This window comes from Callithrix jacchus, chromosome 22, assembly GCF_049354715.1.
Source record: "Callithrix jacchus isolate 240 chromosome 22, calJac240_pri, whole genome shotgun sequence".
In the NCBI taxonomy this organism is placed as follows: Eukaryota; Metazoa; Chordata; class Mammalia; order Primates; family Cebidae; genus Callithrix; species Callithrix jacchus.
In genome coordinates this window covers 32,774,229-32,794,330 of record NC_133523.1, presented here as the reverse complement: position 1 = coordinate 32,794,330, position 20,102 = coordinate 32,774,229, and the positions used below count along the sequence as shown (strand labels likewise).

The 20,102-nt window shown below is 39.9% G+C and overlaps 1 protein-coding gene and 1 pseudogene across 5 annotated transcripts in view; one reads left to right on the top strand and one right to left on the bottom strand.

Annotated features, from left to right (window-relative positions):
- Positions 1-4,710, top strand: part of ZNF568 (zinc finger protein 568) — a 33,397-nt gene extending 28,687 nt beyond the window's left edge. For all 5 annotated transcript variants that reach the window (XM_035287184.3, XM_035287183.3, XM_008987891.5 and 2 more), the window contains one exon: positions 1,361-4,710. In XM_035287184.3, coding sequence (XP_035143075.1) covers positions 1,361-2,943 — 1,583 coding nt within the window. In that variant the 3' untranslated portion in view covers positions 2,944-4,710. The remainder of the gene's footprint in view (positions 1-1,360) is intronic.
- A 3,686-nt stretch (positions 4,711-8,396) lies between these two features.
- On the bottom strand, positions 8,397-8,688 carry LOC100399779 (UPF0729 protein C18orf32 homolog pseudogene; annotated as a pseudogene).
- Between the last annotated feature and the right edge of the window lie 11,414 nt (positions 8,689-20,102).

Sequence of the window (20,102 nt, the reverse complement as noted above, 5' to 3'; positions counted from 1 at the left end):
TCCCATAATCTCCGGCAACCACTGATATCTTTACTAGTCATAATTTTGCCTTTTTAAGTTTGTTTGGAATCATATATTAGGTGGCCTTTTCCAATGTGCTTCTTTCACTTAGCAGCATGCATTTAAGGTTCCTCTGTGTCTCTTTATGACTTGATAGCACATCTGTTTTTTGCATTGATGAATATTTCAGTGTCTAGATGTACCACAGTTTATCCATTCACCTAGTAAAGGGAATCTTCCAAGTGTTAGCAATTAGGAATAAAGCTGCTGTAAATGTCCATGTGCAGGTTTTTTGTATGGACATATGTTTTCAACTTATTGGGGTCAATACCACGCATGATTGCTAAATGATATGGTAATAATATGTCTAGTTTTGTAAGAAACTGCCAAACTGTCTTCCAAAGTGGCTGTACCATTTTGCAGTCCCACCAACAATGAGTAAGAGTTCCTGTTGCTCTGCAAACTTGTCAGCCTTTGACTTACTAATTCCCGCAGGGGGTTTTTGTTAGTTGTTTTTTTTTTTTTTTTTTCCAGATTTTCTAAATAGATGATCACATCTTCTGTGAACAAAGACAGTTCTTGTTTTATTTTATTCTTCCTAATCTGTATAGCTTTTGTTTCCTTGTTATTGCATTAGGTCAGACTTCTAGTACAATGTTGAAAAGCAGTAATGCAAGGGAACGTCCTTGCCTCGTGCTTGTTTATCCCTACCATTTGAGTGCCTGGATTTTCCAGTTCTTGAGCCTTTCCAGTGATACTTGGCCAAATCACTTTGTCACTTCTTGTCATTTGCATCTTCATGATACTTTATGGTTCTGCTAGTTTATGGTTCCCTATATCCTTCTCATCCTGCAGTATTTTGTTGAAATCTTTTGTTCACCCTTTTTAGACTCATTGTCTCCTTTTTCTTATGGATTTAACCATTTATTCTTTCACTGTCATTTTTAATGGATTTTTAGGAAGGAGGAAAAATAAGTGCATGCATTCAGGCCAGTGTGTTTAATCACAAGTGTTTATTTTATTACTTAGCCATTTGACTTCCTGTCAGTCATTTTTGTGTTCACTCTTTCATTTTAATTATTCTGTTCTTTTTGCTGATTTCTGCACTGTATATGGACACTCTAAAACTTAGTCAAAGTTGTTTGGACCTACAGATGTCAGTTTGTGTCTCCGTATGTTTTATGTAGTAGTTAACTTCTCAAACCTTAGGAACTAGGAGCTTTACTCTTAGCTTTCTTTTGTATTGGATGACTAGGCCAACAGCAAAGATTAAACCCCACATTAGCCAATTTCTGATATGTTATTAATAGTATAGTGGTAGAATAATTCACAAGTAACAATTTTTGGTCCTCCATTTTAGAAGTTTGGGAAGTCGATGAACAGATCAAGAAGCAACAGGAAACACTTGTGAGGAAAGTCACATCCATCTCCAAGAAAATTCTGATTAAGGAAAAAGCCATTGAATGTAAAAAAGTTGCAAAAATATTTCCTCTGAGTTCAAGCATTGTTACTTCAAGACAAAGCTTCTGTGAATGTGATTCATTTGATAAGGGTTTGGAACATAATTTAGACTTACTCAGATATGAGAAAGGCTGTGTAAGAGAGAAACAGTATGGATGTAATGAGTTTGGGAAACCATTTTATCATTATACATCCTATGTTGTAACCTCCTTTAAGTGTAATCAGTGTGGACAAGACTTTAGTCATAAATTTGATCTCATTAGACATGAGCGAATTCATGTTGGAGAGAAACCTTACAAATGTAAAGAATGTGGAAAAGCCTTCAGTAGGAAGGAAAATCTTATTACACATCAGAAAATTCATACTGGGGAAAAACCATACAAGTGTAATGAATGTGGAAAAGCTTTCATTCAGATGTCAAACCTTATTAGACACCAGAGAATTCATACTGGGGAGAAACCGTATGCATGTAAGGATTGTTGGAAAGCCTTCAGTCAGAAATCAAATCTCATTGAACATGAGCGAATTCACACTGGAGAGAAACCCTATGAATGTAAGGAATGTGGGAAATGCTTCAGCCAGAAGCAAAATCTTATTGAGCATGAGAAAATTCATACTGGGGAGAAACCTTATGCATGTAATGAATGTGGTAGAGCTTTTTCTCGAATGTCATCTGTTACGCTACATATGAGAAGTCACACAGGGGAGAAACCTTATAAATGTAATAAATGTGGAAAAGCTTTCTCTCAATGCTCAGTATTTATTATACATATGAGAAGTCACACTGGTGAGAAACCCTATGTATGTAGTGAATGTGGGAAAGCCTTCTCTCAAAGTTCATCCCTTACCGTACATATGCGAAATCATACAGCTGAGAAACCCTATGAATGTAAGGAATGTGGAAAAGCCTTCAGCAGGAAAGAAAATCTCATTACACATCAGAAAATTCATACTGGAGAGAAACCTTATGAATGCAGTGAATGTGGGAAAGCTTTTATTCAGATGTCAAACCTCATTCGACACCAGAGAATTCATACGGGTGAGAAACCCTATGCATGTACAGTATGTGGAAAAGCCTTTAGTCAGAAATCAAACCTCACTGAACATGAGAAAATTCATACTGGAGAGAAACCTTATCATTGTAATCAGTGTGGGAAAGCTTTCAGTCAGAGACAAAATCTTCTAGAGCATGAAAAAATTCATACTGGAGAGAAACCATTCAAATGTAATGAATGTAGTAAAGCCTTCTCTCGAATCTCATCCCTCACTCTTCATGTGAGAAGTCATACAGGGGAGAAACCCTATGAATGCAATAAATGTGGGAAAGCCTTTTCTCAGTGCTCATTACTTATTATCCATATGAGAAGTCATACTGGTGAGAAACCCTTTGAATGTAATGAATGTGGGAAAGCCTTCTCTCAAAGAGCATCCCTTTCTATGCATAAGAGAGGTCATACAGGTGAGAAACGCCACATGTATTAAATGAAAGAAGGTCTCTTAAATCCAACCCATGTTTTACTTAAAATATCTTAGTATAAGCTCAAAAAAAAAATTTGTGGAAAAATTGTAATATTTTGTTAAAAGATGTAAGACTGGAATAAATGGAAATACTCCATTTATGCATAGATGGAAAAACCCCAAATTATAAAAACCTCAATTCTAAAAATCTGTAGACTGAATGCAGTTCCAAACAAAATCTACTCAGAATTTTCTAGGATCTTTCCAAAATGACTATAAATTCATGTAAAATAGAACTGTATGGATTGCTGAGACAATTTTGAAGAAGAACAGAGGAAACACCCTCGCTGTATGATATAAAGTTACAGTCATTTAAAAATGTGTGCTATTAGTACATTAATAGGTAAATAAGCAGTTTTTAAAGAATAGGCTACCCAGAAGCAGACTGATGAATATATGTGAACTTGGTGTATGTTAGACTTGTCATCATGAATTAGTAGGGAAGTGATGACCTCATCAATAAAATTGTTGGGAATATTTGACTCTTCATATTGAAAAATTAAAATTACATATAACCTTATGACATATTAAAAAATCAATATTCTTTTTTTTTTTCTTTTAGGCAGTCTCACTTTGTAGCCCAGGCTGGAGTACAGTGTCATGATCTCAGCTAACTGCAGCCTCTGCCTCCTGGGTTTGAGCGATTCTTATGCCTCAGCCTCCCCAGCAGCTGGGACTATAGACTCGCACCACACACTGGGCTAATTTGTTGTTGTTGTTGTATTTTTAGTAGAGACAGGGTTTTATCATGTTGGCCAGGCTGGTATCAAACTCCTGACCTCAAGTGATCTGCCCTTTTTGACCTCCCAAAGTGCTGGGTTTACAGGCTTGAGCCACTGTGCCCAGCCAAAAAAATCAATATTCTAAAGGACTTAAATACTGGAATTTGAAAAGCCAAACTGTGAAACCATTGGGAGAAAGTAGACGATACTACCTATGACATTGAGGGAGCACGTTTTTTTTTTAAAGACAAAAGGACTGTGCAATTCCAATTCTAGTTATACATCCTATAGAAAGTCACAAATAATGCATAAGAAATATATATAAAATATATGTATGTATGTATAGCCAGTGCAGCGGCACATGCCTATAATCCCAGCTACGTGGGAGGCTGATAGAGGAAGATAACTTGAGCCCAGGAGTTTACGGCCAGCTGGGAAACAGTAAGACCCCATCTCTTTAGAAAAAAAATATATAAATACATATCTGTAATGAAAACCTAAATATTAATCAGTGGGGTAACCGATGAATAAAATATGGTATGTTCAAATGGTAGAACAGCATACAGCACTTAAAAGCAGTGAACCAGATCCGTATTTGTAACATTGATAATTAAAACAATGTTGAGTGAAAAAAATACAAATGAAACACACTGTGTAATAATATGTAAATTGAAATGAAATCATTTATAAAGTGACTGTTTCTATTATTGAAAAGTGTATTTAAAACTATTTAAAATAGAATAGAAGAATACATACCAAATTATTGACAGCATTGTCTCTGGAGATTGAATTTGGGGATGTTGATTAAAAGGAGCCTTTAGCTTTGCTTGTAATTTTTATGCCTTAAAAAAGACTGGTAGCATATAAAATAAATATTAAAAGCTAATGATACACAATGATTATATGAATGTTTGGTTGTAATAATGTTTTCCTAGTTGTTTTCTAGAACAGGCCAGGGGAAGACTGTGCTCATAGAAAGAAATGTTAATAAATGAATTCATATGCCTTATCAGATGCTCAACTATTTTATGAAAAATATCTCTAGAAAATTAATAATTAGAATACTCCTGTTTATTATATAATAAGTTAGCACATTTTATCAACTCTATGATGCTGTTTTTTTATATTTTAACATTTCTGAAATTGGACCCCTTTCAACTGATATTTTAGATTCAAGTAAATTATTAAAAATTTGAAAATCAGATGGCAGTATAACAAATGAAATGTGTTTTTATTTACTAGCTTAGGGCATCATGGTCTACTATTCATGGTGCCTGTCCTCTTAGTATAGCTAGTATAGACAGCAAATTTGTTAGATTCATAGCTAACTAATTACCAATATATTTAGAATCACTGTGGAGAGATTAGGATTTTTCCTGAGAAAATGACTTTGCAATATTTGTTTTCTTGCCCTGTAATTTTCCATGCAACCAGCATAGGCATGAATATCATTGTTAATTATTACAATATTTTGAAATGAGAAATCATTTATTTCCTGAGGTGGCCATAAGCAATTGTGTAAAAGTGTGTTGGTCTTAACCTAGAGACCTTATTATTTTTACAACTCTTGACTTACACAGCCTATCCAGTTTTGATTGGAAATGTTGATGATCTTAGACCCTGAGCACAAGTAATAGAGTTCCTCTTGAAGAGTCACATTCTCTGTCATAATACATGAACCAACTCTTACAGAAGTCATGTTTTTATTATGCCATCTCTACAATATTATTTGATATATAATACAGAAAGCTGCTATTGCCTTTTTAAAAAGGAGATGGGGCCGGGCATGGTGGCTCAAGCCTGTAATCCCAGCACTTTGGGAGGCCGAGGTGGGTGGATCACCTGAGGTCAGGAATTCAAGACCAACCTGGCAACATGGTGAAACCCCATCTCTACTAAAAATATAAAAATTTAGCTGGTTGTGGTGGCAGGGGCCTGTAATCCCAGCTACTCAGGAGGCTGAGGCAGGGAATTGCTTGAACCCGGGATCACACCATTGTACTCCAACTTGGGTGACAGAGTAAGGCCCTGTATCAAAAATAATAATTATAAATAAAAAGGAGATAGGCTGGGTGCAGTCACTCATGCCCAAGCACTTTGGGAAGCTGAGGCAGGTGGATTACTTGAGGTCAGGAGTTCAAGACCAGCCTGGCCTATAATATGGTGAAACCCCACCTCTACTAAAAATACAAAAATGGCCAGGTGTGGTGGCACGTGCCTGTAATCCCAGCTACTCAGGAGGCTGAGGCTGGAGAATCGGTTAAACGTGGAGGGCAGAGGTTGCAGTGAGCCGAGATCGTGCCACTGCACTCCAGCCTGGAAAACCCAGCAGGACTTTATCTCAAAAAAATAAAAATAATAGGCTGGGCGCGGTGGCTCTTGCCTATAATCCCAGCACTTTGGGAGGCCAAGGCGGGTGGGTCACGAGGTCAAGAGATAAAGACCATCCTGGTCAATGAGGTGAAATCCTGTCTCTACTAAAAATACAAAAATTAGCTGGGCATGGGGGTGTGCACCTGTAGTCCCAGCTACTCGGGAGGCTGAGGCAGGAGAATTGCTTGAACCCAGGAGGTGGAGGTTGCGGTGAGCTGAGATCATGCCATTGCATTCCAGTCTGCGTAATGAGCGAAACTCCGTCTCAAAACAAAAATAAAAATAATAAAAAGATAAAAATAGGGGATGTTTGTCAAAAGGGATCTTTAGCTTTTATGATTGAACATTAACTATGTTTATTTGAAGTTGATTTCACAAAGGTAAATCTCAAACTAAAGTTGTGAAGTACAACCATGACTACCAATTTTGATTGTTGCTAGGTATTTTTGAAGACTGATGACTTGTCATCAACAGCAGGGACTGACTTTAATGAAAACAATTACAATTTACCAAAACTGAAATATCTAAATGAGTATTATCATTTCATACTGCCTCCTTAAATAGGTTTTATACTAAATCCAGTTTTCCCAACATACCCAATATTTATATGTATTTATTTATATAAATAAATAAATATATATGTAATTTTTTTTTGAGACCAAATCTCACTCTGTCACCCAGGCTGGAGTGCAGTAATAGGATCTTGGCTCACTGCAACCTCCGCCTCCCAGGTTCAAGTGATTCTTCTGCCTCAGTCTCTGAGGCTGAGCACAGCTGAACACAGGCACACTCCGCCATTCCCAGCTGATTTTTTGTTGTTGTTGTATTTTTAATGGAGATGGGGTTTTTACCATGTTGGCCAGGCTGGTCTCGAACTCCTGACCTCAGGTGATCCACCCACCTCGGCTTCCCAAAGTGCTAGGATTACAGGCCTGAGCCACCGCGCCCAGCATATAAACCTTTTTTAAAAAATAGTTTTCACATTTCATGTAGCCACACAAATGTATATGTATAAATACTTGCAAGACATTGTTTCTTTGTCTAAACTGTTGTTTTTCTCTGTGATTTTCTTTTTAATTTTTTTTTTATTTGCCCTGTACTTTATATGCCTTAAGTCCTCTGCCCCTTTCTTTACATAGCTTTGGAGTCAACAGAGAAATGTAAAATGCCACTCAAGGTCCATAAGGACAACCTAAGATTTCTCTTTTGGCCTCTCATCCCAGTAAGACTGGCTGAGCCTATTGGTTGACGTAAAGTACCTCCAAGTAAACTTGAATCTGAGGTCTAAAGGTGTTTTACTGATCTTATGTCAGCAAGCAGATGATCTGGTCTCCGTAAGTTCTCACTATGTTGCTCAGGCTGGTATTGAACTCCTGGGCTCTAATGATCTTCCTTTCCCTGGATCCAAAGTGCTGGGATTAGAGATTTAAACCACCATGCCCAGGCTTTTTTGTTATATACATATATATAAACAAGTTTAATATATATATAATAATTATATATATTATATATGTATATATATATATTGTTTTTGTATCATGTGGCTTGGTAAATTTCTGTAATAATACCATGTGTGTCCTTTATGTGTTTGCTTTAACAGTGAGTTTTATAGTTTCACTTCTTTTTTTTTTTTTTTTTTTTTTACCAGTTAAACTGAATGTTTAATACATTTGTAGGAACAGAAGAAATGTAGTAAGGATTAAAATCTTATAATTACATTTGATGTATTTGTAAAAGATGTTTCATTTTTCAAAGAAGTTACCCCCTTTTCCCTGTCTTTTTTTTTTTTTATCTTCCTCAGAGCAATAAGTGGGAATTACTACATTTATGGACAAGCTGCTCTACTGTATTGGACAGTAATTATTATATCTTTACGTTTCACATCATTATTACCTCCCAAAATTCTACCTTCATTTCCCTGCACAGTTTCCCTGCACAGTTTCACAATAAAACTGTACTCCACTCACATTAGAAGAGCCGAAACAAATTACAGCAAACCGCAGTCAAATTCATATGAATGAATGATAGAGAACCAAAGATTTTAAAGTGCTGATTTAGTAACATAGTGTCTACTGTTACAGACTTTCTATTTCATCATATTATTAAAACAACAACAACAGAAATGAAAGCTACATTAATGAAAAAGAAACTTAGGAATGAGGTCATTAAATATAACTAACTACATTTTAAATACAGATATTATGTATTTCCTGATTAGTATGCGGTAAGTATCTAGACTTCTGTCCTGAATTCCGGTCTCAGATAAAAAGGTCAAAGACAGTTACAAGGAACATGCTTCATATTATCAGGTCCATTTTTTAAATGATGAGGTCCTTTAGGAAATTGCTTTAGTCTTTCTTTTTTTTTTTTTCAGAGATCTCTGTTGGTCCTTTTGTTGGCAATCCATTCATGTCTGCACCCTTACAGTCTACTTTGCCTTTGTTTGTATCATTGGTTTCTTGTACAGCTTTTTTAGGCCATATATGACCAACGAAGGGGGAAATCAGAGGGTATATGTATGGCTCCAGGAATTTTTTGTAGATCCAGAGCAGAACTGGAATGACAATACAAGGAATGCACACCATTGTCCTGGGCTTGAGCTCCTCAACTGTTGATACTCAACCCCGAAAAGCGGAGCTGACAATGTTTCACTTATTTTCATGATGGTGTTATAGTGTTATCCTTTTGCTTCGAGGTTTAGGATCCCCTTGAGCTTTTCTTTCTTATTTATTTATTTATTTTTGGTCTTTTCTCAGACAGTTTCACTCTGCTGCCCAGGCTGGAGTGTAGTGGATCCATCTCAGATCAATGCAACCTCTGCCTCCCAGGTTCAAGTGATTCTCATGCCCCAACCTCCTGAGTAGCTGGGATTACAGGCACATACCATCACACCAAGCTAATTTTTGTATTTTTAGTAGAGAGGGCTTTTACCATGTTGGACAGGCTGGTCTTGAACTCCTGGCATCAAGTGATCCATCCGCCTTGGCCTCCCATACTGCTGGGATTAGAAGCGTGAGCCACTGCACCCAGCCTTCAGCTTTTCTTGTAAGACCAGTCTAGTGGTAAAAAACTTCCTTAGCATTTTCTTGTCTAGAAAGGACTATTTCTCCATTTATAAAGGATAATTTTGCTAGATGTAGAATTCTTGGCTAGTTTTTTTTTCTTTTAGCACTTTAAATATATCATCTCATTTTTTTTTTTCTTTTGGCCTGTAAGGTTTCTGCTTACAAATCCTCTATTAGTCTTAATGGGGTTTCTTTTATAGGTGACTAGATGCTTTTTTCCTTTTTAGGATTCACTCTTTATCTTTGACTTGAAAGAATGTGAATGTAATTGTGCCATGGAGAAAAACTTCTTGCATTTTCTCTCTTTTATATTGCAGTCCTTCTGTGTCTGGATGTCTGAATCGCTTGTTAGACTTTGGAAGTTTTCGTCCATAATTTCATTAAATAGGTTTCATTACTAAATAATGGTACCACAGTCACCTGTTAATGAATAGCTGTGTTGTTTCCAGTTTGGGGGCTGTTAACAAATAAGGCCACCATGAACATCTGTGTAAAAATTCTTTGTATAGATGTATGTTTTCATTTCTCTGGGATAAATACTAAGGATTGGATTGGTTAGGTAGTATAGGGGATATGAAATTCATGAAAATTCTTAATTTTAGACCTGTCAATTCAGTCTCAGTTGTTTCATTTTTCATAGCTTGATAAGTGATGGAAATATATGTATGAACACAGATGAATGTCAGCTGCACTAGGCTTTGGGCAGATTGCCAGCACAAAAGCCAAGGCAAAGCCTCTATAGCTGCTTCTGGGGCATAACTAATGACTGTGTCCTAAAGAGATTTTAGTGTTAACATATAATAAGCTGCTGTTTCTCCGCTAACTAAATTTAATAACTGACAGCAACATAAACAGCCATTTTATAAATACTTCCAATATAGTCTCTATAAATTAGCTTGGCAAAGGGCTATGCTGTGACTGGTGCCCTATTTCAGAGTTGGTTTTTAACATTGGTAATATCTTGTCATGCATTAGAAAGGCCCAAGTCACATAAACATTTGTTAGATTAGCTTCTGAACCTTTGTGAAATATTACTTTCTTATCACATCGTGGACAATAACTTTCTAAGATCTCCTGGTGTCCAGAACCCAAGCTTGATTTCTGCTATGTCTGGATATCCCTTCAAGAAATAAGTTACTGACGGTAGAGAATAACCCACAAGTGTTCTTTGAAATCTGAGGCATCTGAGCCTATCTGATCTTTAAGTCAGAATAATGAAGTGGGCTGGGCATGGTGGCTCATGCCTATCACCCCAACACTTTGGGAAGCCAGGGTGGGAAGACTGAGCCCAGGAGTTCAAGACCAGCCTGGGCAACATAGTGAGATCCTGTGTCTACAAAAATTTTTTTAAAAATTTGGTGGACGTTATGGCACACACTTGTAGTCCCAGCTATTTGGGAGGCTGAGGTGGGAGGATCACTTGAGCCCAGGAGGTTGGGGCTGCAGTGAGTCATGATCACCACTCTGGCCTGGGCAACAGAGCAAGACTCTGTCTCAAAAAAATAAAATAAATAAATAAGCAAAATAACGAAGGTAAGGTGGATAGAGGAGGAGGTGGAGCTTGTAGCAGATGACAACCATGTCCCCTGTTGTAACTGATACCTTCAGTGTTAGAGGTGGAAGAGCATCACCTCTAAATAAAAAATTATCTTCTGCACTCTCCTAGTTGAGACACTGGTCTTTAGTCTTTGGGGACATGCAAGTGCTATAGGAAGGACTTGTATCTATACAAAGACTTGTATAGCTGGGCTTGAAATTTTCCTTAAGGATGTAAATGTTATCCTACTTTCTTGGGAATCTTTGATTATTGCTATGGTTTGAATATTTATCCTCTCCAAAACTCATGTTGAAATTTAGTTGCCATTATAACAACAGTATTAAGAGGTGGAACCTTTACAAGGTGATTAGGCCATGAGAGCTCCACACTCACGGGTGGGATTAATGCTGTTATAAAAGGACAAGTTGTGCATCCTCTTATCTCTTTGCCTGTCTGCCTTCCATGTGAGCACAACCATGTGTCATAAATCTGGCCAGTAAGATATAAGCAAAAATATTTGGGGGTAATGGGTATTTGAAAACATTTTCTTCCTTAATAAAAGGGACGTAATCAGCTGGCACAGTCTTTTCCCTTAATTTTTGTCAACAGCAGAGACCAGCATTAAGTCCATGATATAGTAGCATTCCCTTTTGGAACGAGCCAGCCACCTGGTAGAAGGCCAATTATATTGGGCCTGTTCTGTCATGGATGAGACAGAGATTCATTCTTACAAGTATGGACAGATATTCTGGATAATAGATTTTATTTTTCCTGCACATAATGCTTCTGCCAGCATCACAACTATGGATTTACAGAATGCTTTCTCCACCATGATGGCATCCCCCTAGTTTTGTGTCTGATCAACAACTTCTTTTTTTTTTTTTTTGAGACAGAGTCTTGCTCTGTCACCCAGGCTGGAGTGCAATGGCACAATCTCGGCTCACGGCAACCTCTGCCTCCGGCTTCAAATGATTCTCCTGCATCAGCCTCCCAAGTAGCTGGGATTACAGGTGCACACGGCCACACCCCAGCTAATTTTTGTATTTTTAGTAGAGATGGGGTTTCATCACATTGGCCAGGCTGGTCTTGAACTCCTAACCTCAGGTGATTCACCTGCCTCGGCCTCCCAAAGTGCTGGGATTATAGGCATGAGCCATGGTGCCCAGCTTGATCATGGGATATAAGGTTAATATTAAAAAATCAGGCCAGGCTCATGTCTGTAATCCCAGCACTTTGGGAAGCCGAGGCCGCCAGATCACCTGAGGTCAGGAGTTCGAGACCAGCATGGCCAACATGGTGAAACCCGTCTCTACTAAAAAATACAAAAATTAGTTGGGAGTGGTGGTCCATGCCTGTAATCCCAGCTACTCAGGTGACCGAGGCACAAGAATTGCTTAAACTGGGGAGGCGGACGTTGTGGTGCGCCAAGATTGCGCCACTGCACTCCAGCCTGGGCAACAGAGACTCTGAGTCAAAAAGAAAAAAAGAAGTGGGATTTTGCTTTGTTTCCCAGCTGGTCTCCAACTCCTGGGCTCAAACGATCCTCCTGCCTTGGCCTCCCAAAATGTTGGGATTACAGGCATGAGCCACCTTACCCAGCCCATCTTCTCATTTGGATAGCTGTACCTTGCTAGGTAGAAATGGAATTGTTTCATTATTGTAACGGAGCTCAATTTCTATGTAAAAAAATGCGTAGAAACTTAGTAGCCAAAGGGTTAGACTATGTCAGTTATCAATTTATTGCCTCTCAGCTCCAAATTAACCTTTCAGTACTAGCTCTGTGAAAGTGGACAACCTGAAGCATTTCTCCTTTACAGTGAGTGCGATATTAAGCTTTGTCAGTAGAAGGCCTGGACATTAAAGAGAGACATTGAAGGAGGAAGGGGGTCTTCCTGGCTCTGGTTGCAGCATTTTGCTTTTCCTTGTTGTTGCTTCATGGTCCATCGGTGGCAGATGTGTTTATGTGAGAATACTGAGTGATGCTCAGCGCCAGCTGTGCTCCAGAGCATGCAGTCTCTTGGAGATCTTGCATACCTGGCCTGGGCCTGGAGGACTACCTTGCTGAGGCCCTTCTCATGAGAGACCATGTGCTCCAGACCTCATGCTCACAGTGGCACCCAAACTCCACTGCATCCTGGCCATCAGCCATAGCTTGCTTGTGCAGAGGGGAGTTATTTCCTGTAGCCATCTTGATGTGGATGCCATGCCTCTCAGGCTTAAGGCCTACAGTGCTACCCCAACTCCCTTTGAGTATCTGGAAACACACTTCCCCAGCATCCCAGTGAGCTACAACTACATCTTCAATGAGGTTTGAAACTTACCCTTGGGAAAGACTTCCTTCCAAGTATGTTTCTCTCCTGGGTACTCTCCCTCAGCTCTAATTGCTTAATAATTCTTTATATCGGCCGGGCACAGTGGCTCACGTCTATAATCCCAGCGCTTTGGGAGGCTGAGGCGGGTGGATCACGAGGTCAAGAGATCGAGACCATCCCGGTCAACAAGGTGAAACCCCGTCTCTACTAAAAATACAAAAATTAGCTGGGCATGGTGGTGCGCATCTGTAGTCCCAGCTACTCGGGAGGCTGAGGCAAGAGAATTGCTTGAACCCAGAAGGTGGAGGTTGTGGTGAGCCGAGATTGTGCCATTGCACTCCAGTCTGGGTAACAACAGCAAAACTCCATCCCGAAAAAATATAATAATAATAGTAGTTCTTGGAGAACGATCCAAGATGGCCGATCGCTAACATCCCGAGATTGCAGCTCTCAGGGAAGGCGCAGAGAACTAGAGGACGCCACACTTTCAGACAAATTCTGGTCGCTCACGGAGCAGAAGATCCCCCAGTGGAGGAAACACACGGGTGGCCAGGGCGACTCTCGTGGCCGGCGCAGCGGTTCCACCGGCACCTTAGCGCGGCAGCTCTCGGAGCAGAGTAAACAGGTTCGAAGGACCCGCATGGGCCCCCAGCAGGACACCAGAGCCCGGAGCAGCGGCTGTGATGGCACCTCTGCGGGGCAGCACTCGGCGCAGAGTAAACGGGACTGGTTCCCCTTCTGACCGAGGTTTGGCGTCCTGGGAAGGCAGAGTCGCCTACGGACACAAGAAGGAAGCCAGACAGGAGAATCCTGGGCAGAAAAGCACCATTAGTTTTAACGCTGCTGCTCTGGCCCTGGGAACTAACAACCTGGACGTCCACTCAAGAGACCTAATCTGAAAGTTGGTAATTTCAAAGACGACAGGAGGATAAATTTACAATGATGGGAAGAAACCAGCGTAAAAAAGCTGAGAATACTCAAAGTCAGAACGCCTCTCCCTCTAAAGATGATCACAGTTCCACATCAACAATGGAACAAGGCTTGATGGAGAACGAGCGCATCCTGATGACAGAATCACTCTTCAAGGCATGGATAATAACAAACGTCGGTGAGTTAAAAGTCCATGTTGTAGCCCAACGTAAAGAAACTAGGAACTTTGAAAAAAGGTTTGATGAAATCCTATTGAGAATAGACAACTTAGAGAGGAGTATGAGTGAATTAATGGAACTGAAGAGTACAATACAGGAACTCCGAGAAGTATGCACAGGTTTAAACACTCGAATTGTTCAAGCAGAAGAAGGGATATCAGAGGTCAAAGTCCAACTTAATGAAATAAAACGTGAAGAAAAGATTATAGAAAAAAGGATAAAAAGGAATGAGCAAAGTCTCCAAGAAATGTGAGACTATGTGAAAAGACCGAATTTACGTTTGATAGGTGTACCTGAATGCGACGGAGAGAATGAATCCAAGCTGGAAAATACCCTTCAGGATATTATTCAGGAAAATTTTCCTAAACTAGCAAAGCAGGTCAACATTCAACCCCAGGTAATACAGAGAACACCACAAAGATATTCCTCAAGAAGAGCAACCCCAAGGCACATAATCGTTAGATTCCCCAGAGTTGAAACGAAGGAGAAAATACTAAGGGCAGCCAGAGAGAAAGGTCAGGTTACCCACAAAGGCAAGCCTATCAGACTTACCGCAGATCTCTCGGCAGAAACTCTACAAGCCAGAAGAGAGTGGGGGCCAATATTCAACATCCTCAAAGAACAGAACCTTCAGCCCAGAATTTCATATCCAGCAACTAAGCTTCACAACTGAAGGAAAAATAAAATCTTTTATGAACAAGCAAGAACTCAGAGATTTTATTACCACCAGGCCTGCTTTACAAGAGCTTCTGAAAGAAGCATTACACACAGAAAGAAACAACCAGTATTAGCCTTTCTAAAAATACAGCAAAAAGTAAAGAGCACCAACATAAAGAAGAATTTACACCAACGAATGGATAAAACAGCCAGTCAACATCAAATGGCAGTAACCCTAAATTTAAATTGACTAAATCCCCCAATCAAAAGACACAGCCAAAACCCAATGGCATGTTACATCCAGACCTGTTTCACATGCAAGGATACACAAACACTCAAAACAAAGGGATGGAGAAAGATTTACCAACCAAATGGAGAGCAAAAATAAATAAATAAATAAAAAGCAGGAGTTGCAATTCTCATATTGGATAAAATAGATTTTTAAAGCAACAAAGATATAGTGATAAAAGGATCAATGCAACAATAAGAGCTAATGATCCTAACACCCAGATACGAGACTTAGATTCAATGAGACAGAAAATTAATAAGGATATCAAGGACTCGAACTCAGATCCTGAACAAGTAAACTTAATAAATATTTATAGAGCTCTCCACTTCAAATACACAAAATATACATTCTTGTCAATACCACATCACAACTACCCATAAGTTTAAATGAAACATTGATTGGCCATTATTAACACCCAATTTTTTTCAAAATAAAGCAATTTTTCCATTTACTCTCCCTCTTTTTCTTCCTCTTTCTTCCTCTCCTTTACTTATTTTTTTTTATTTTCCTTCTCTCAAAAAAAAAGAAATCAACTTGTAAACCTCTAGATCCAGGTTGGCAATGTCTCTCTCATTGCTTGATTTCCTTCCTTCCCTTCCCTCCCTCCCTCCCTCCCTCCCCGCTTCCTCCCTTCCTTCCTTCCGTCATCCCTTCCTTCCTCCCTACCGTCCTTCTTTCCTCCCTTCCTGCCTTCCCCCCCCCAAAAAAAAATAAATAATAGTAATTCTTTATATCATAATTCTGTTTAAATTCCTTTTGCTGGGCACAGTGACTCATGCCTGTAATCCCAACACTTCGGGAGGCTGAGGTGGGTGGATCACCTGAGGTCAGGAGTTTGAGACCAGCCTGACCAACATGGCGAAACCCTGTCTCTACTAAAAATACAGAAGTTAGCCGTGCCTGATGTCAGGTGCCTATAAGAGTCCCAGCTAGTTGGGAGACTGAGGCATGAGAATCACTTGAACCCAAGAGGCAGAGATTGCAGTTAGCCAAGATCTCACCCCTGTACTCCAGGCTGGGCAACAGAGCAAGACTCCGTTTCAAAAATAAAACATTCCTTTGAGTTTCTGTTTCCTGACTGTACCCAAACTGATACAAACTGACTCTAGAAACTGGCTGCTGGTACAAAAAGCTTCTCATCCATTTTTGGCAAAAGCCCACCATCATTCAACAAGACCTTCACACATAAGCTCTCCAGGATACCCAATTCCTTAAAGTCTCATAAGGCAGGACAGTTTGCCATCAACCAAAAGCATAACGAGTTGTTTCACCACAATGGTCCTGGCTCCATGGCAGATCATAATGTACACAATAAAGAATCCCATCATTCTCTCCAATGATAGGTGATTTTGCCCCATTAGTGCTTAGGATAGAACACTGGGCATGACGGAGAATTTCAACAACTTGAGAATGTGTATCTGTTAACAGTGGTGTTATATTTTCTTCAGGGCTAAACTGAAAACCCAGGAACGAAATAAAAAAATGGTTGTATTTGAAATCATCCCATAAAATATTTAAGATTTTCTACAAAGCATATAACATGGATCAATTATCCAACACTGAAGAATAATATGTATATATATGTGTCAACTGTATACCATAATATCCACACATAGTGGAAAGTCCACATATAAAAGTTAATTTCATGATTCATATTTATGTGAAAGACAAATACATATATACTAATTTATGTGAAAGAGTAACATTAATTTATATGAAAATGTAATGTGTACCTTATATTAAATATGCATGATTGTTAGAAAAGAGGAGATTCATATGTTCTGAAGTTATCATTCCTCAGGTTACTTGCCAATTAAAAAGGGAAAAAAAAACTTTAAAATGGAGACATGCCATTACCATCGTAGTCAAGTTTTCAAATTTAACATCACCAATAGTGAAATGACCTAATTTCATGTGTCTGTTTATGTGATCTATGTGGTTATCCTGGAGTCATTTATGTAGTATCCTTGCTAAATATGTTTAACCTAAATTTTATCATGAGGAAATAACTCGACAAACCCAGAATGTGAAATATTGGGTAGGACAAGTAGACTAGATTCTTTTTTGTTTTTTTTGTTTTTCAAGATGGAGTGCAGTGGCATGATCTTGGCTCACTGCAACCTCTGCCTCCTGGGTTCAAGCGATTCTCCTGTCTCAACCTCTCCAGTAGCTGGGATTACAGGTGTGCACCACCACACCCAGCTAAATTTTTGTATTTTTGTAGAGATGGGGTTTCCCCATGTTGGCCAGGCTGGTCTTGAACTCCTGAGCCTAGGTGATCCACCGGCCTCAGCCTCCCAAAGTGCTGGGATTACAGGTGTGAGCCACTGTGCCCGGCCTACTAGATTCTTAAAAGAAGAAAAAATCAACATCTATAGAAAAAAAAAAGGTGGAGGGATTGTTCTAGATTAAAAGAGACATAACATCAAATTTAATGCAATGACCTGGATTGTGTCCTGCGTAAAGAAAAATGTATACAAGATATTTTGGGGAAATTTAATATGGATAAATTTTGGAATTATTGTTAATTTCCTTGAGTGTGATGATGGTGTTGTGATTAGAGATGCATGAGATATCTGTGTGACACTATTGTGTCATGTGTGTGTGATATTGTGTTTAGTGATGTATGTGTGAAACCCAGTTTAGTGGCATATGGTACGAAAATGCCCCTGGAAGGTACATGCAGCAGAGTACGATGGCTCATGCCTGTAATCCCAGCACTTTGGGAGGCCGAGGCAAAATTAGCTGGGTGTAGTGGCATGCACCTGTAGTCCCAGCTACTCTGCACACTGATTGGGGTCAGGTGGGAGGATTTCCTGAGCTCTGGAGGCGGAAGTTGCAGTGAGCTGTGATTGCGCCACTGCACTCCAGCCTGTATGACCCAAACAGACCCTGTCTCAAAAAAACAAAAACCAGATACATATTTAGTACTGAAGCATAATGATAGTTGAATTTATTTTCAAATGGCAGAGAATCAAAAGTGGCAAATTGTTGACAATTGCTGAATCTAGGGGACAGGCACATATAAGAGTTCTTTGTAGTATTATTTCTGGAGATTGAAAACTTTCCAGAATAAACAAGTTAAGTAAATGTGCCTACGAGGTGGGAAGGCACTGAACTGATAGAGTACATACTCAAAGACCCCACTGGAATAGAACTTAAGAATGAGTTCTCTGATTCATTACCATGAGAGAGGAAGTTTCAGGAGAAGGAATGCAAAAGTTCTATATCCTAGTTGAAAGAGAGTGAAAGAAAATATTTCAAGTAAGGAGGAACAGACTTATCAAGGATATGGTTTTTTTTTGTTGTTTTGGTTTTTTGGTTTTTTTTTTTGAGATGGAGTTTCACTCTTGTTACCCAGACTGGAGTGCAATGGCGCGATCTCGGCTCACCACAACCTCCACCTCCTGGGTTCAAGCAATTCTCCTGCCTCAGCCTCCCGAGTAGCTGGGACTACAGGCGCGCACCACCATGCCCAGCTAATTTTTGTATTTTTAGTAGAGACGGGGTTTCACCTTGTTGACCAGGATGGTCTCGATCTCTTGACCTCGTGATCCACCCGCCTCAGCCTCCCAAAGTGCTGGGATTATAGGCGTGAGCCACCACGCCCGGCCGAGGATATGGTTTTTTGATGAATGACAGTCATTCCAACCTCTTCCTGCTCTGAGGGAAGATTTCTTCATCCAGATACTGAGGTCAGAAGTGTGAAATGCGTCCTGTTAGTGTGAAATTACCCTGGCTAAAATCCAGGTGTCATAAAACAGTGTTCCTTCTCTAGGTTCTAGGGGAGAAGCAGTAGAAGCTGCCTGCATTCTTTTGCTTATGGCTCCTTCCTCTATCTTCAAAGCACATCTCCCTTTTGTGCTCTCTGACTGACCCTGCTGCCTTCCTCTTTTAAGGACCCTTGTTGGGCCTATTCAGTAATCCAGAATAATCTTACCATCTCAAGATTCTTTTTTTTTCCCTTTTTTAAGATGGAGTCTCACTCTATCACCCAGGCTGAAATGCAGTGGCATGATCTTGGCTTACTGCAACCTCTACCTCCTGGGTTCAAGCTTTTTTCCTGCCTGAGCCTCCTGAGAGGTGGGACTACAGGCACACACCACCATGTCTGGCTCATTTTTGCATTTTTATTATAGACTGGGTTTCACCATGTTGGCCAGGGTAGTCTCAAACTTCTAACCTCAAGTGATCTGCCTGCCTCGGCCTCCCAAAGTGCTGGGGATTATAGGCATGACCTACGATGCCTGGCCTCCATCTCAAGATTCTTAGGTGAAGCCTATCTGCTGCAGAGTCTCTTTTTCCATGTAAGATATATTCACGGGTTCTGAGGATTAGGATTTGGACGTCTTGGGGAATTATTCTACCACTTTGTCTTATTGGTATCATTTATGAATTTCTTGTATCTCTCAATCCTTTGACATAACTGTATAAATTTTATACTACATTATTGAAATCAGCCTTTTTTTTGAGACGGAGTTTCCCTCTTGTTACCCAGACTGGAGTGCAATGGCAGGATCTCGGCTCACCACAACCTCCGCCTCCTGGGTTCAAGCAGTTCTCCTGCCTTAGCTTCCCAAGTAGCTGGGACTACAGGCGCACACCACCATGCCCAGCTAATTTTTGTATTTTTAGTAGAGACGGGGTTTCACCTTTTTGACAAGGATGGTCTCGATCTCTTGACCTTGTGATTCACCCGCCTTAGCCTCCCAAAGTGCTGGGATTATAGGCGTGAGCCACCACGCCTGGCCTGAAATCAGCCTTTTACTTGGATCTTTTACATCTATAACCACAAATGAAACTGATCAATACTTTCTTTTTTTTTTTTGAGACGGAGTTTCGCTCTTGTTACCCAGGCTGGAGTGCAATGGCGCAATCTCACTCTCCACAACCTCTGCCTCCCTGGTTCAGGCAATTCTCCTGCCTCAGCCTCCTGAGTAGCTGGGATTACAGGCACATGCCACCATGCCCAGCTAATTTTTTGTATTTTTAGTAGAGACGGGGTTTCACCATGTTGACC